Source organism: Bactrocera dorsalis, chromosome 3 (assembly GCF_023373825.1).
Source record: "Bactrocera dorsalis isolate Fly_Bdor chromosome 3, ASM2337382v1, whole genome shotgun sequence".
NCBI classification, from domain to species: Eukaryota; Metazoa; Arthropoda; class Insecta; order Diptera; family Tephritidae; genus Bactrocera; species Bactrocera dorsalis.
This window is the reverse complement of record NC_064305.1, coordinates 49970250-49987916: the sequence shown is the minus strand read 5'-3', so window position 1 is coordinate 49987916 and position 17667 is coordinate 49970250. Positions and strand designations below refer to the sequence as shown.

Here is a 17667-nt window from a genome sequence, read left to right as displayed (position 1 = left end):
CTTTACAAAATATGGTCGGACGAAAGTAAGCCCAACGATTGGAATTTAAGTGTGCTATGCCCAATCCATAAAAAAAGAGACCTCACAATCTGCGCCAACTACCGTGGGATTAGCCTCCTCAACATCGCATATACGGTTCTATCGAGCGTATTATGTGAAAAATTAAAGCCCATCGTCAACAAACTGATTGGACCTTATCAGTGTGGCTTTAGACCTGGTAAATCAACAACCGACCAGATATTCACCATGCGCCAAATCTTGGAAAAGACCCGTGAAAAGAGAATCGACACATACCACCTCTTCGTCGATTTCAAAACTGCTTTCGACAGCACGAAAAGGAGCTGCCTTTATGCCGCGATGTCTGAATTTGGTATCCCCTCAAAACTAATACGGCTGTGTAAGCTGACGTTGAGCAGCACCAAAAGTTCCGTCGGGATCGAGAAGGACCTCTCCGAGCCGTTCGATACCAAACGAGGTTTCAGACAAGGCGACTCCGTATCGTGCGACTTCTTCAATCTGCTGCTGGTGAAAATTATTCGAGCTGCAGAACTTAATCGAGCAGGTACAATCTTTTATAAGAGTGTACAGCTGCTTGCGTATGCCACAACACCCGCGCCGTTAGTTCTGCTTTCTCCAGACTGTACAAGGAAGCAACGCAAATGGGTTTGGCAGTGAATGAGGGCAAGACGAAATATCTCTGTCATCAAACAAACAGTCGTCGCACTCGCGACTTGGCTCCCACGTCACTGTTGACAGTCATAACTTTGAAGTTGTAGATAATTTTGTCTATTTAGGAGCCAGCATTAACACCATCAATAATGTCAGCCTGGAAATCCAACGTAGGATTACTCTTGCCAACAGGTGCCACTTTGGACTGAGCAGGCAATTGAAAAGTAAAGTCCTCTCTCGACAAACAAAAGCCAAACTCTATAAGTCGCCCATAATTCCCGTCCTGCTATATGGTGCAGAGGCTTGGACGATGACAACAACTGATGAGTCGACGTTGCGAGTTTTCGAGAGAAAAGTTCTGCGAAAGATTTACGGTCCTCTGCGCGTTGGCCACGGCGAATATCGCATTCGATGGAACGATGAGCTGTACGAGATATACGACGACATTGACATAGTTCAGCGAATTAAAAGACAGCGGCTACGCTGGCTAGGTCATGTTGTACGGATGGATGAAAACACTCCAGCTCTGAAAGTATTCGACGCAGTACCCGCCGCGGGAAGCAGAGGAAGAGGAAGACCTCCACTCCGTTGGAAGGACCAAGTGGAGAAGGACCTGGCTTCGCTTGGAATATCCAATTGGCGCCGCGTAGCGAAGAGAAGAAACGACTGGCGCGCTGTTGTTGACTCGGCTATAATCGCGTAAGCGGTGTCTACGCCAGTAAAGAAGAAGAACAGACCGCAGACTTGTGCATTTAGACAACTGATGTTGAAATTTGTTTACTTATTGAAAATCAAGTGAAATATAAATGGATACGAGGAAATTAATGGCAAATTTGGTATTTTTGGAAAACCAATATAAATTTAGCAAAAAAAGTCCTTTATTAATGTTAAAAGATAATAAAGTGTAATTAAAAGCAATACTTGATTGTAAAGCGAAAAAGTGTGCGTAAAAATTAAGGGTATTGGAGAATGAATTGCAAATTGTGCGTTCTTTATTTACTGCCACTGTTAATATGGTTAGGTTAGGTTAGATGGCTGATCAAAGATCGCGCGTGGACTATACGTAGTCCTTTGTGATGCCATAGAAAATATAACTCCCTTGTTCGGACTTACAGATCGGCAAAATGCTTGGTAGCCGATACAAATTTGGAAAGGGGTTTGATATTTACACCCACCAGTTCGGTAGGATGTCTGAAGGTATGTGCCCCCAAGTGTCTAAGTCTTAACCTCCCGAATGCACGACAGTCAAGAAGGAAGTGCTGGCTAGTTTCTGCCGCATCTTCTTCTAAGCAACTTTTGCTAGCGGCATCCGGTAATATTCCTAGTCTTACAGCATGTGTGCCAAAAAGGCAATGGCCCACTACTAAAAAGAGGCTAGCCTTACTGAGGGCGAAGAGATCGTTAGACCTTCTGTGATCTATCTTGGGCCAGAATGCTTTTGCGACCGCGCAAGTACCAGTGCTTGCCCAGCGTTAACCAAGCATCCGCGAGGCCCAGATTTCCAGTAGTAGGACACAAGAGGACACCGGAGCACCGACCCGCTCCCATTCTACCGATAGTGACTCTAGGGTGCCTTTCCTTGCTTGCTCATCAGCTTTGCAATTACCCGCTATTCCGCTGTGGCCGGTACCCATACAAGCCTTATAGTGAATACTGTCGCCGCCAGGGACAGTGCCGCCAGACACTCCTCAACCAGCCCTGAACGCAACGTGAATCAATTCAGGGTTAGTATCGTGGACACCTTCCGGAGTAGCAGATCTGCTGCTACCTTGATGGCTGCAACCTCAGCCTGGAAGACACTGCAGTAGTCGGGAAGTCTGAAACTAAAGCTGATAGAGAGCTTCCGACAGTAAACCCCTCCACCAACCTTCCCCCTAAGCTTTGACCCATCCGTAAAGAAGCTTACTGCCCCTCTTCTCCAACGGCTTCTTCCCACCCATAACTCCCTCTTCGGTATATGGGTAGAGAAGAAACCGCGGGAGTTTGATATGACGACTCCATGATCCAGATGATCCGGGATGCAGTCAAAGCTTGTAAGGATGTCTGAGTGCTCAGAAACACGCTCCTTTAGGAACCCAGATTCCCTGAGCTTAATAGCCACTTTTGCGGCCATACATCTTCCGGCAATGTCCACGGGCGTTATGTTCAGAATTGCATTAAGTGCAACGGTTGGAGTGGCCCTTAATGCACCGCACATGCTGATAAGCGCCGCCCGTTGAATGCTTTCGAGTTTCTTAGCAAGTGTGGTCTTCTGTAAAGCCCTCCACCACATAAAGACTCCATAGAACATTATGGGCTTTATTTTGGTGTCATAGAGCCAGAGGACCACCTGCGGTGAGAGGCCCCACCTTTCGCCGATAGCTCCTCTACAGCAGTAAAGGGCAATCGATGCCTTTTTGGCTCTCTCCTCGATCTTCAGCTTCCATGAAAGCTTCTTATCCAGGATGAGTCCTAGATACTTCACTGTATCCGCCGGTTGCAGGCGAATACCTCCCATTTGCGGCAACGATGTCACTTGGATCTTATATCTTCTACTGAATAAAACCATTTCTGTTTTATTCGGGTTGATGGCGAGTCCACTTTCGACCGCCCATTTGGTTACAACGTCAAGATATCCCTGCGTCAGCTCATATACGGGGCTAAGGAACTTTTCTTTGACCATAAGTGCTACATCGTCTGCATAGGCAATCACCCGGCAGCCCAGATCCTCTAGTTTCTTAAGAAGGTCGTTAACGACTAGGATCCATAAAAGAGGAGAAAGAACTAAATTGTTCATAATTGCAGATAGAAATTCTGATGTGTGCAGTTATACAAAATGTGCGTCGCTTGGCCAATTGCACTGCATTAGTAGTGCCTTTGCCAAAATACGATTCAACAACACCATGGTTGCAATAATTATGCTAATTGTTCGTTTAATGGCCATGGCCAGAACAAAATAAAATATATCACAAAATGTTGGCTGAACCCTTTGAACAACAAATGGAACAAATTTTTGTACAGCATTTGCGGACGAGCAATTAACTATTGTCAGTGTAAGGTTCCCGAAAATTTCTTAACATATTTTCAAGTATTTGTCTTTAGACCAACGCGGAGGCACAAGTAGTCAGGCATTGCGACGAGTCCGTCGGCGGAATGCGTAAAAAAGAGTGATTTACAAATGTCTGAAGGTGATAAAACAAAACTTGACGAATATATTGATGACATTTACAATAAAGTGGGAGAATGTGAGTTAACAACAATTACTCAATAGTTAAACATTTGATTACTAAATATCGCATAAATAGCAGATTAACTATTTAACCTTCAAGCGGGCGCGCGTAGTCGAATCGACGACGCTTAGTACATTTACGTTTATGTTACTGTTATTACACATTACATTTTTAATAATTTTAATTACTTTTTTTGACAAAATAGACTTTAAGGACAATGATAATATATCTAAGTACAAATAAATAAATAATTACTGAATAATTAGTGCTTTATTTCTTTTATTCATCTCAAACGTCTTTTCGGTTACGCGCGCCCGCTCCCGTTACAAATAACCGCGCGCCCGCTTGAAGGTTAAGGCTACTACGAGTATAAGTTCAACAAACCCATTTTCTCATTGTCAAAGTTTCAAAATTTGGATTATATATGACCGAAAGTCATCTATTTTGGTGGAAGTTTATGGTGACCATGTACCACCTGAGCTTGCGAGCTAGACGTGGTGTGTACCATTTAAAAGGGGTGATTTGGACTAAATAGACTAAGAACGTCCTGAGTGGCCTTTTTCGATAAAGATTGCTACAAACATAAGAAACCCTCACAGAATGTTTGGGAGTCACTCAAGCAGCCCTAGCAACTCGTTTAAATGCTATTTGAACGTTTTTGTGACTGGTGATGAAAAATGAATCCATTATAGCAACCAAAAACGCAAAAATCATAGATGAAACTTGACCAATCAGCCAAACCGAATTTCTAAGAAATATTAAAACTACTCAATACTAATAGTTCTAAATTAATTAAGAAAATTATTGTTAAATAGTTTCCAAATGCACAAATTGTATGAGTATTACGAGTTACGAAATAGATGTATTTAGTATTGTAAATTATACAATGTATAACAATATAAATTCTATATAAACCAAATATAATCTTTTTACCAAAAGAATAATGTCAATATAGTAAATAGGTAACTGCAAGGCTGATGAGCTGGCAAGGAAAGGCACCCTAGAATCGCTATCGGTAGAATGGGAACGGGTAGGTGCTCCTGCATCCTCCTGTTCTCTACTACTGGATGGCTGGACCTCGCGACTGCTCGGTCAGCGATGGTCCAGCATTGGAACCTGTGCGGTCGCAAAGGCCTTTTGGCCCAAGATAGATCGCAGAAGATCTGGTGATCTCTTTGCCCTTAGTAAGGCTAGCCTCTCATTAATGATGGGGCTCCTGACGGGCCACTGCCCTATTGGCATACATGCTGTAAGACTGGGAATCTTACTGGACGCCGCATGCAGAAGCTGCTTGGAAGAAGATGCAGTAGAAACTAGCCAGCACTTCCTTCTTGACTGCCCTGCTTTTGGGAGGTCAAGACTTAGACACTTGGGGGCACATAGCTTCAGAATACCCGCCGACCTGGCGGGCATAGAAATTAAGCGCCTCTGCTGATTTGTATTGGATACTAAACGGTTTGCCGATATCTAAGTCCGAACACGGGAGTTCGTTATCAATGGCTTCACAAAGGACTACTTCTACTAGTCCATGTGCAATCTCTTGATCAGCAATCTAACCTAACCTAACCTAACCTAGTAAATACCACACATAAATGTTGCCAAACAATTGATTGTAAAGAATAAAATTCCGTTAGTAATGTATATATCGTCACCTGAAATGCAAAATAGCGTATCATCAAGAAATTCGAAATTGAGTGTCTTATTGATTACGCTTCACTACTTCAAATTACATCTTCTTCTTTACTTCAAATTACATACATACATAATATTACATATGTTCAACATTTTCATGTTCTGCGGTCAGATATAAACCAGTTTTAACCAATAATAAAATTTTGTTTCAGTTATTCCATTTTATTTCGTTTTTCGTTTCATGCCACTGTAAATTTCCGAAAATGTAGTTACGTTATTTTGCATTTCAGGTGACGATATGTATATATAAATGTTAATGTTTAAAAGCTAACCTAAAAAAATTACTAAAATTTTGTAAAAATGATTGCAAGAAGAAAAATCCACTTTGTAATGTATATATACATAAATGGTAATATATCGAAACTAAACCTAAAAAACTTGTGAAAGTTTATAAAAATAGAAAGGAAAAATATAACTGTTATGTGTAAACATGTGAACTTCAAAAAAAATTAAATATAAATAAATAGAATAAAAATTACAATTGTTTTATATAAAGAAAAGTGACTGTTACGACAGACAGTGGTGACCAATAAATAACCAAACAAATGGCCCATAGCAAGTGTCGCGATGACCGTTGCACCAGTTTTCTGTGACCAATGAATAACGAAACAAAACGCATAACAAAACCAGTTTTTGTAACACCTTAACAATAACCAAACAAACTATTTTTAGTAAAAGATGGCTCACCAAACTGATGCGCAAAATCAATCAAGTAAGCTAATCACACCGACGTGTAGTGAAAGAGGAGAGAGGTTACTTTTTTCCCGAGGCTAGAACAAAAATAACCTAACGGATAACGAAGACATTAATTACTGATAACCTATCGATCAACAGTTACTTAACTATTGCCTATCTTGTAAGGTTGGCACTATGATGGTTCAAATAAAGTCGAAAACACCTTTGCTATTACTACAGAATGCATACCGCTATAGCAACACTGGACCACGAAAATATAAGAAGACACCTACCTCCTATACTACTAAAATTAATTTAGAATTGAAATGTGCACATAAGTTAATTAATTTGGTATGAATCTATACAAAATGGGACGAACTAATCAAAAATGGGTTTTTGCCTAGCAACACGGATATCTTCACCTTGGAAATAATAGCAATTGAAGAAGCCGCAAAATTAAATCCCAATGGCCGTAATCTAATAATATGCACCGACGCTTTAAAATCAGCGAATATTAGCGATATTGTCAGACGTAGGGTCAAAGAGACTCTCATACATAAAAATTTTATATACGCCAGCCCATGTAAACATTACAGGCAACGAATGCGCCGATTAATTAGCAAAAGACGCACACACCCACAGACTTTTTTAAACAACAACTACACCGAAAAAGATATAAAAAGGTGAGATACCTAATAAACTGCTACAACACATCGCAAAATGTTGATTTGCATACCACTATAGCAAAACTGTACTACGAAAATATAAGCAAATACCTCCTATACTAATAAAATTAATTTAGAATTTAAATGTACACATAAATAAATTAATATGTACATATTGTTACAAAAAGTAGTATTAAGTTGTATTTGTATTACTATATGCATCCCTGATTATGAACAATAGCTGTAGGTATATGGAATAACATTTGTCTTGTTGTAGACATCTGGCGCCGCACTGTCTGCTTGTCTAGTTAAACATTTGCTGAGTCTGGCGCCACGACTGTCTGCTTGCGTCTGGCGCCGTATAGCCGTATGTTCTGGTAATTTCCAGACGCGATATTCTAGAAGGACACGTCGGCATCAGCGAGAAGTGCGTGGCTATATAAGCCGTGGCAGCGCCAACGTAATCAATCAGTGCTAAGAGTAAACTGCTATAGTGTAGACGAGTTGTGAAATAAAGAGTTGTTGAATTAAATTAAACAGTGTTGATTTTATTTGTCAATCCAGAGATACGAACCTAACAAAGTAAACTAGCAAGAGTAAATTCGTAACAATTGGTGTCAGAAGTGGGATTGTCAAATAATCCAAATTCAAGATGGTTAAATTCGGAGAATTGAGAATTCAGCAATTGAAAAAGGAACTGGAGGAGCGTAAATTGCCGATAAGCGGGCAAAAGGCGGATCTGCAGGCACGATTACGTGAAGCAATGGAAGCGGATGGAATTAATGTGGACGAGTTCGAATTTGATGGACCAGAAACTTCTACAAAGGTAGAAGAAAAAGTAGAAGAACAACGAACATCATCAAGTGCAGACATGAACATGCTGTTAGTGGCTTTTAAGCAAATAATAGCTGAAAATATATCACAAATAACAGAAAATGCAGTGCAAACAGAAAATCGTCTGGCACAGCAAATAGCCGAGAATGTAGTGCAAACAGAAAATCGTCTGGCACAGCAAATAACGCAAATAGCTGAAAATACATCACAGTTAGAGTCTCGCCTTACACAACAAATGACTGAAAATAATACGCAGTTAGAAAAGCGTTTGGCACAACAGATTACAGAAAATAATACACAAGTGCAAGAGAAATTTTCAAAATTTGAAGACGAATTAAGCACTTTAAAAAATGACGAAGAAAATTTAAAATCAGAAGTTCTTCAGTTAAGTAATCGTGTGCGAGAACTGCAACTACATGGCCCTGCACCATCAACAAATAATCAAAGATTGAAGGCACCCACATTCGATGGAAGTATTCCATTTCAAATTTTCAAACTTCAGTTTGAAAAGACAGCAGTGGCCAATAACTGGAATGCAGCGGACAAAGTGGCGTCCTTGTTTGTATCATTGAAAGGGCCTGCGGCAGAAATCCTTCAGACTATTCCAGACTGTGAACGGGACAACTATGAGGCATTGATGAGTGCGATAGAAAGACGATATGGTAGTGAGCACCGGAAACAAATATACCAGATCGAACTGCAAAATAGGGGTCAGAAAATGAACGAGTCATTGCAAGAGTTCGCAACTGAAATAGAACGACTGGCTCATTTGGCAAATGCAGATGCACCTGTGGATTACATTGAGAGGGTAAAAATTCAATGTTTCATAAATGGAATTCGTGATGTGGACACCAAACGCGCCACATATGCATTGCCAAAAAGAACGTTTGCTGAAACGGTTTCGCACGCCCTCACACAGGAAACAGCTTCTCTACTAAGTAAACCAGCACACAAAGTACAAAGGGTTGAAATGGAACAACCGGCGCTGATGGAAGAAATATTGAAGACTCTGAAGACAATTGCTGCACAGCGAGTAAATACAACAGGCAGATGTTTCAACTGTAGAAAAGCGGGTCACTTTGCCCGAAATTGCAAGATAAAAGTAAACCCATCAAAATGGAAACAACCAACAGAACACCGAAAGAGGATTCACCACAAAAATGCGGATGCATTATCACATCGCCCTTGTCCACTGGAATTTAAACATTGCTCCAAATCAGAAGGAAAAGAAGGTATAATCGACGTGCGATCACTGAATATAGAACCTGAAGATGATTGGACTCCTCATCGCATCAGAATCAATCAGCTGGAGGACCCTGATCTTGCAAAGCTGGTAATGGCCAAAGAAAATGGGGTACGACCACCAAAGGAACAAATAAGTAGCGAGAGTCCAACTGCAAAAGCATATTGGGCCCAATGGAACAGCATAAACCTCGTTAATGGATACCTTCATCGTACCTGGGAAAGCGAAGATGGCAAACAGTCTCGTCTGCTGATCATAGTGCCGAAGTCCATGATCCCGAAAGTATTGAAAGAATATCACAATGGACCTAGTGGAGGGCACCTTGGAATTACAAAAACTATAGAGAAGATTAAACAACGGTTCTACTGGATCGGTTGTCGAGATTCCATAGCAGAATGGATAAGTAATTGCGTAGAGTGCATGGCAGCTAAAGGTCCTAAAGCCAAAAGTCGCGGTAGGCTACAACAGTACAACGTGGGATCACCATTTGAACGAGTCGCAATGGATGTTGCAGGTCCGTTTCCAACCAGTACGGCCGGAAACAAATATCTACTGGTTGTCATGGACTATTTCAGTAAATGGCCAGAAGTATATGCCTTACCAAACCAAGAAGCGAAGACAATAGCCGAAGCGTTCGTAGAAAATTGGATAACAAGGTTCGGAGTGCCCGTCGAATTACACTCAGATCAAGGCAGAAATTTCGAATCTTCCATTTTCCAAGAAGTCTGTACATTATTGGGCATCCACAAGACACGGACAACAGCGTTACACCCACAATCAGATGGGATGGTAGAGAGACGCCAGCAAAGATTATTTTCGGATCTGATCTGCGACTCCCTGCTGATCTTAAGTTTGGAACGAATCCTACAGCTGTAAGAAATGATGGAGATTATTGTTCTGCCTTAAAGGAAGAAATGAATGAATTGCATCTAATGGTAAGACAGCATACGCATCTTATGAGCAATAAGATGAAGGACCGGTTCGATCAAGCGGCAAATTCAAAAGGTTTTGAAGAAGGTGATCTGGTCCTGTTGTACAATCCACTTCGAAAGAAAGGCTTGTCCCCGAAACTGCAGACAGCCTGGGAAGGACCCTATATGGTGATGAAACGACTTAATGACGTGGTATACCGCATACAAAGAAATGGGAAAGCACGATGTAAAATGAAAGTAGTACATTTGGAGAGGCTCGCCCCATTTGGTTCAAGAGGATTTGTGCCTAATCGGGACGATTAGGCTTTAGTGGAGGGCAGTGTTACAAAAAGTAGTATTAAGTTGTATTTGTATTACTATATGCATCCCTGATTATGAACAATAGCTGTAGGTATATGGAATAGCATTTGTCTTGTTGTAGACATCTGGCGCCGCACTGTCTGCTTGTCTAGTTAAACAATTGCTGAGTCTGGCGCCGCGACTGTCTGCTTGCGTCTGGCGCCGTATAGCCGTATGTTCTGGTAATTTCCAGACGCGATATTCTAGAAGGACACGTCGGCATCAGCGAGAAGTGCGTGGCTATATAAGCCGTGGCAGCGCCAACGTAATCAATCAGTGCTAAGAGTAAACTGCTATAGTGTAGACGAGTTGTGAAATAAAGAGTTGTTGAATTAAATTAAACAGTGTTGATTTTATTTGTCAATCCAGAGATACGAACCTAACAAAGTAAACTAGCAAGAGTAAATTCGTAACAATATGTATGTATCTATACAAAATGGGACGAAGGCCTAAGCAGCTAGTTTTCTCTTGTTTTCTAGTATGTCTGTAAATTTATTTACAGGTCATATTTAAATAAATAAATACTTTTTACTTTTTTATTCGATTACAAAATATGGCAACACTAATTTTTTGCTTGTTTGCCATTTTCTTTTTGTATGAATGAATGGATTTTAAATAAGAAATTAAAGTTATTTTTGCATTATTTACTGCAAAACAAATATGTAGAACCGAATTAGTAAAGTGTTAGTAGATATAAAAGTTAAACAAATTAGAATAAAATATTCTATAAATATTATATATAAATATTAAATTCATTATAAATCGGTGAAAACGCATTTTAAATAGTTGAATTTTTGAACTTTTAAAACAAATGCCTCAAAAACCATAAGTCAGTAGTCACTGTATATACATATATGTATATTTTCTTGATCTGGGGAACCTTCTCTACCCATATCTATAAATTAATTTGCCATTTTAACCCCGAAATCGAAATGTTTCGCAATTAAACGTAAACTGTATTCAACAATACCCTTTGACAACTGATTTTACAAAATTAACTTCATAAGTTGTAAATAATGCATAAATGATAACTTCATAAGTTGTAAAATCATCGGAAATTCCATCGAAACTGGGCGAGAATTCATCAAAAATCAGCCGAAATCATTATTGAAATTCATGGAAATGGAATTGAACATCTCCAAACCATCGGTTTATTGCAGTTTGACCGAACATTTGGGCTTACGAAAGGTGTGTGCACGGTTTGTTCCGCACAAATTGACTGACGACCAAAAATTGTTCAGAATCTAACATTTGAAGGACGCTTGTGACCGATTATTTGACCAAAAACCACATTTTAACCACTAACCACTCCGCGTATTCACTTGATATGGCACCGTGCGACTTCTTCTTTTTCGGAAAAATGCATTTGCTCATGAAAGGAAAGCGTTATGCAGACGTAGAGGCCATTCAAAAGGCTTGCACCGGCATACTGGCGGCCATACCAGCCAACTAGCTAAAACTCTCGTTCGACATGCTTGTCACAAGTTGTCACATTTTGAAGCAGCCCCCCTTTCGTGACGTCACACATTTTCCAATTTTATGGATTCATTAGAAAAAAAAACAGGTTATTCTATTTATTCTTAGATTTATTGAATAATCTTAAATAAAATCAACATTTAGTTAAATATTAAAGTACAGACACAACGAATGACTAGTCAAGAAATAATAGATAATTATGCTAATTAAAAATACAAAACTTAATCACCTTGTGTCCATGGACTTTTGACCCAACATCTTTCGTATTAACATCGTCTTCTTCCATCCATAAAGCATCGTCATCATTCATTAAACAGAGAATCTCTTGGGCACGTCTAGCCGCAATTCTTTGAGGACGAATTTTCGCGATAGGTAACAGCTCTTGTTTTTATGTGATTGTTTGTGTTGATTGGTGACTTTATATGAAGAAAAATATAGGCCACATATGCTACACGATCTTTTAAATAAGTATGGGGATGTTCGAGCAAGCAAATAACTGCGGCAATATTGCAACCCTGATGTTTTTTTGCAGATGCTCAGCTGGTACTTATGCATATATTTTGCAAATATTTTGCGCGGCATGCAAGTAAATTGAACAAGTGGAGTTAAAAAGTTTCTAAAATGAATTTTTTAATAAATTTAACAGTTGATAGCATGGTGGAGAGTGAGAGTGCTTTACTTTTGAAATACAAACAAAAAAGGAAAGAAAGTTTTGCGCGTAAAAAGAAATGGCTGTTGACTGAAATTTTAAAAAAGAGGACGATAGTGAAATCGCAAAATTTTTTCAAGACAATTCCATTTTATCCTCCGGACATATATTTGTCACATTTTCGGATGTCTCGTGAAACATTTGCGGTAAGTTTTCTGATTTAAATAATCTAAATAAACACATATATATGTATATACTTCGTAGGAATTAAAGAGCGCCTTGGAGCCTTTTTGGATAACGTCACGAGGGGAATATTCAATGGATCAGGCCTTGCATATTACCCTGTGGAAGCTTAGTAACAGCAGAGTCACTTATCGTGAATTATCAGATAAATTTGATGTTTCAAAAGGGACTGCCCACAAAATTTTTCTTAAAACGATCAATGCAATTTGTCAGTTGAAGCATGAAATATGTTGGCCATCAATTTCCCAACAGCAAACAATAATGGAGCGTTTCCAAGCGAGCCGGCCGAATGCATTTCCTTTCGTAGTCGGCTGTTTGGATGGGACACATTTTAAAATAAACACACCGAAGAAGGATGCAATTAGCTACTATGACCGAAAGGGGAACTATTCCATTATTATGCAGGTATGTACATATGGTGATGGTTAAGCTAGAACTATTTTAAAAACATAAAACATTTGCAATGTTTAGGGCATATGCGACAGCACATTTCGTTTCTTGGATGTTTTTATCGGCTACCCAGGGAGCTGCCATGACGCCAACGTATGGAAAAATAGTCCGATATACAAAGGAATTACGTGTGGAGAGATACAACTTGCAAAAGATGCTATAATTTTAGCTGACTCAGCTTATCCTCTTTCAAAATATTTGATCGCGCCTTATAGAGATAATGGACATCTGTTGAGAGAGGAGAAACAATTTAATTATTATTTAAGTTCAACTCGGGTATTCATAGAACAAGCTTTTGGGATTTTGAGGGGAAAATTCAAAATTTTAAATCATATTGATATTCAAAATATGGAAGAGGTATCAAAAGTAGTATTAGCTTGTGTAATTTTGCATAATTTAATAATGCGGAACAATTTTAATGATTCTGAAATCAATTATCCATTGGAAAATTTCGAAATATTTAATGAAAACGATGCTGAAATGCATGAAAACATAAATGATACTAACGAAGGTATTATCAAAAGAAATAATTTAAAAATGTTGTTTGTTTCTTAAATTTTTTATTTTTTAAATAAAAATGTTAGTAAATAAATATATGTACATGTGATATTTTATTTCATTTCAACTACTTCAAGTACAGGTCACAACAGTAATAAAAAATTATAATTAGAGATCAGGTTTACATTAAATTGTTTTTTTTTTTTACTTTTCGGTTAACTTTTCTAAAGTTTCCCGCAGCTTCATCATTACGTTTATTTTTTCTTTTTCAAAATTCAATTTTTCTTTTTCAAATTGTAGCACTTCTTCATGACGTGCTTGTTCTTTTAGAGCCTCATTCTTTAAAAATTCCAATGCTTCATTGGCGGCAGTTTTTGGACGCTTTCGTCGTTCGTTTACGAGTTGACCCTCGTAAGAGTCGTCAGTCTTTTCATCCCCACTCCATTCACATACTTCGGCGCTATCCACTATGGAGCCTTGAAGGTTTTTGGCTGGCGGTTGTATGGAATGCCGCCTACCGTACACCTCGTCGAACTCTTCAAAGAACTCCCAGCTTGTTGCCTCTCTCCCAGTCTGCCCATTTCGTTTCTTTATTCGTTTGTATGTCGCAAATAAATTTAAAAACTTTCTCTGCATAAGGTCCTTTGATTGCGGAACATCCTTATTGACCAAGCTCATTTTGTTGACCACTTTTGCCCATAATACCGACTTTTTACGTTTCCCCGCAGAAAATTCGTGCTCCATTTCGAGCCGGCATCTCACGAGGAGCTTGGTAAAATTGTGACATAGCTTCGGGCTGGAAATGATGTTTAAAATAAAAAATAATATAATATTATTCATTAGTACACATAATTAATAAAAATAATTAGTTATAAACAAAAATAAAGAGTGATTTCGCTTACCTCATTTCCTCCATCACGAATTTTGTTGATGCCGATTTTGTCACTTTTGCGCGCACGAAATGTCAATATTTGAGTTTTTCGAACGCTTGACATTTGCAAAAGTTGCCATATTTTTGCGTCGAATATGATGCTTTGCAATATTGCCGCAGTGATTGAGACTCGAACATCCCCTATGACTCGACACTAGGGCAATGACTATCATATGGAACTTGTTTCAGATGGGATGATGGATGGAGCAAACTTAGCGTCGTTGTCATCACTCCCTGTGACTCCATAACTCTCTGATGTCTGTTTAATTAACACAGGTGGTGGTAAAAATCCTTCTGTTAATAATTTCCAAAGACTACAACGTCTTACACCGCCACATGCAATAGTTTCACATTTAACTATTTGTAAAAAATATTGTGACTCATGTACATGATTAGAATACCAAGTAGCATTATTTTTCAACATCATAGCCTGTTCAATATCCAGTCCGGTAACAGTTGGTGCAACACATTCAGCAGCGACTGGAAAATTATCAATGACTAACTTGCTCCAAATGTCAGCCAACACATTGCCCGCCCTTTCGAAGTTTCGTTTTAATATGTTTAATATTTTTTGTTTACTTACATTTGTACATCACAAATTTTGAAATGTGATGTCACAAAGCTTTTGACAGCCCCTGCCCCTTGTCACACAATGTCACTTCTGAATGATACCCTACCCCCCCTTCAAGGTGTGACGTAATTTATGGATGGCCCCTTATACACTTGTGCCAACGGTTTTTCCAATCTTCGAAGCACTTCAAAAAATAATTTTTTTTTATCTTCTTCAGCTCCTCCTTCGATGCCGTCTTTATCTCGTCAAGAGAAGCGTAACGTCGTCCTTTCATGGGCGTATGTTGTTTTGAGAAAAAATATACAAAGAACACACAGAGAATGTAAAAAGCATTCTCTGAGTGACATATGCATGCTTTATTGTATTATATGTATGAACCATTGTCACATATGCGTGATTATTTTGTATCAAATGTACCATTTTTTCCGAAAAATGGTAAAAATTTTAATTTTTTTTTACAAAATCGGGAAAAAGTAGGAAAAATTATTTTTATTTTATTTCTCTTTATTTTTATTTTTTAATTTTTAAATAAATTAATATTTATTTCGACTATTACAAAGTGAAGATGTGCAAAATGATCTTCACTTCTTCAAAGAAAATTGATGACCTTCATGAAATATGCATATTCGCATTATTTCGTTATCATTTCCATATTTGTACCAATAGAATTTCTAAGGCATATACATACATATGTATATTATTTCTTTGGCACATTTGTCTGTATGTTTACGAACACAAATACGAGCCACATACATACATACATATGTACATACCTTCATAGTAACAAGTGTCGAACGCATCTCCGTTTTCACGGTCAACCAATGGCCGAAACAGGCGTTTTTTCAAAGAGTCAAATGCTGAACACATTGAGCGGGGCAGACTGCAAGCGACATCTGTCAAATATTAAAATATACACGTTCATATGGACACAGTTATGTAGTTGTGCAGCTGTCTAAATAACTGTGTCCATAAGAATGTGTGTATTTCAATATCAGATTCAGATGGCGCTTGCAGTCTGTCGCGTTCTATGTGTTCAGCACATCAATCTGTCGAAGCACTGACGCGACGAGACGCGAAAGAAACTAACAAAGGATTGCCGATTGTTACCGCTTCCCTTGCCGCTGTAACGGCTTCGCCTACGATCTAGCGTAAATATGTGTGCATAAGTATGAACTTGCATACATATCGACGAAAATTTTTGCGAGCCACGGAAAAATACTTATTTTAGAATTGACAAATATTGTAAATCGACAAGAGCTATATTGCCATTTTTCTCACTTCTTTGTGTGAAGAATCATCAGAAAGTTGTTCAATTTATGATTTTTAGTTTTTGCCATCGTCGCGAAAAGACACTTGTTGGCAAAGGCGTACTCGGGGAGATGTTACGGCGTCTGTTTTTATGAATGAAGCGAGGTCGCTTGTGGCATATGCGCCTGCGTTTATGAATGAAATCGTTTTTGTTGTAAAATTTACTACATTTGGGCTTCGCCAATTCGGCTGCCATATTGACTTGCCGTGCTTCTGCTATTTAGACAATTGTTGTTTTTATAGAACAATGCTTCAATTTTTTGTTGGTGACATATTCGCATGTGTACGAATAAGTATGTATGTTTGTATGTATTCTTGTGCATTATTTGTTCGGAAGTGTATACAAATATATGTACATATAAGTATATATGAATGTATGGACATGCAGATCAATGCGCGAGTTAAGGAACGTATTCCTTATAATAGTAGCAAACAACAAAACAACCTTTAGTTTCAGTAAATAGAATGCATCAAAACAACCGTGAGTTGGAACAATTGAAATGCACTATCACTATAACAAACAACCCTAAACAAAGTATCAAAACAACATTGAGTTTGAATACAACAACAAACTTATCTTAAAACAAAGAAAATGTATCTAAGCAAACAATATATATGTAAACAAACCTAAACAGATAATTAATCTGTATCTAGACAAACTATCAACTATTAAGTAATAAGTAAACATACTAGTTAGTATAAATAGAAGTAAGAACGATGTAATAAGTTAGTCTCAAGAGTATAAATAAAGAGTACTCATTTTGGTGCAGCTCAAAATATATTCTTTTGAGTAATTTTTACTTCTGGTAAAAATTAACTCGCGCATATATAATATATTGATAAGTGGTAAAATCATGATTTGATTATATGAACGCGCACATGCGTATACATGCAATCATATGAGCAGATAATAAGATTATGATATGAGCATGTGCAGAGACATAAGATAATATGATGTATGTACATACATATATATTGTTGTGATAAATTTAATTTCTATTAGTAGGAAATATAATACAAAAATATTTATTAGTATAGCATATTATGTAAAAATCAAAGAAAATTATTAAATATGCAATTCCAAATTGACTATAAATATTACTATGCATGCATTCATACAAAATTATACTCATATCATAATTATGTTTACATGTCAATATTCAATTGCCGACGGCAAAACGCAAAAGCATATGTACATATTTGCATACATTGCGGTTCCCAAGTTGAAAAATTTAAGCATGAAAATATCACAATGCTGTTGTTGGGAGATCATAAGGAGCATG

The 17667-nt window shown here is 38.2% G+C and overlaps 1 protein-coding gene across 2 annotated transcripts; it reads left to right on the top strand.

Moving 5' to 3' along the window:
* Positions 1–12226: 12226 nt before the first annotated feature.
* On the top strand, positions 12227–13676 carry LOC115065769 (uncharacterized). 2 transcript variants are annotated; one of them, XM_049451362.1, is made up of 4 exons: positions 12227–12320; positions 12381–12589; positions 12648–13031; positions 13098–13676. In XM_049451362.1, the coding sequence occupies exons 1-4, from the start codon at positions 12284–12286 to the stop codon at positions 13629–13631; spliced, it is 1164 nt and encodes a 387-aa protein (XP_049307319.1). In that variant the 5' UTR covers positions 12227–12283; the 3' UTR covers positions 13632–13676. The 2 variants fall into 2 exon arrangements, with proteins under 2 accessions (XP_049307319.1, XP_049307318.1); XM_049451361.1 differs by having other exon boundaries at positions 12231–12316.
* The last annotated feature ends 3991 nt before the right edge of the window (positions 13677–17667 follow it).

What these genes read in the sequence shown, in the direction of transcription:
- LOC115065769 (XM_049451361.1), top strand. Translation starts at nt 12,253, where the DNA reads ATGTTTTTTTGCAGATGCTCAGCTGGTACTTATGCATATATTTTGCAA. An exon ending in GCAAATATTTTGCGCGGCAT is followed by an intron (nt 12,317 to 12,380) that starts GCAAGTAAATTG and finishes TAAATTTAACAG; the next exon opens with TTGATAGCATGGTGGAGAGT. An exon ending in TGTCTCGTGAAACATTTGCG is followed by an intron (nt 12,590 to 12,647) that starts GTAAGTTTTCTG and finishes TATACTTCGTAG; the next exon opens with GAATTAAAGAGCGCCTTGGA.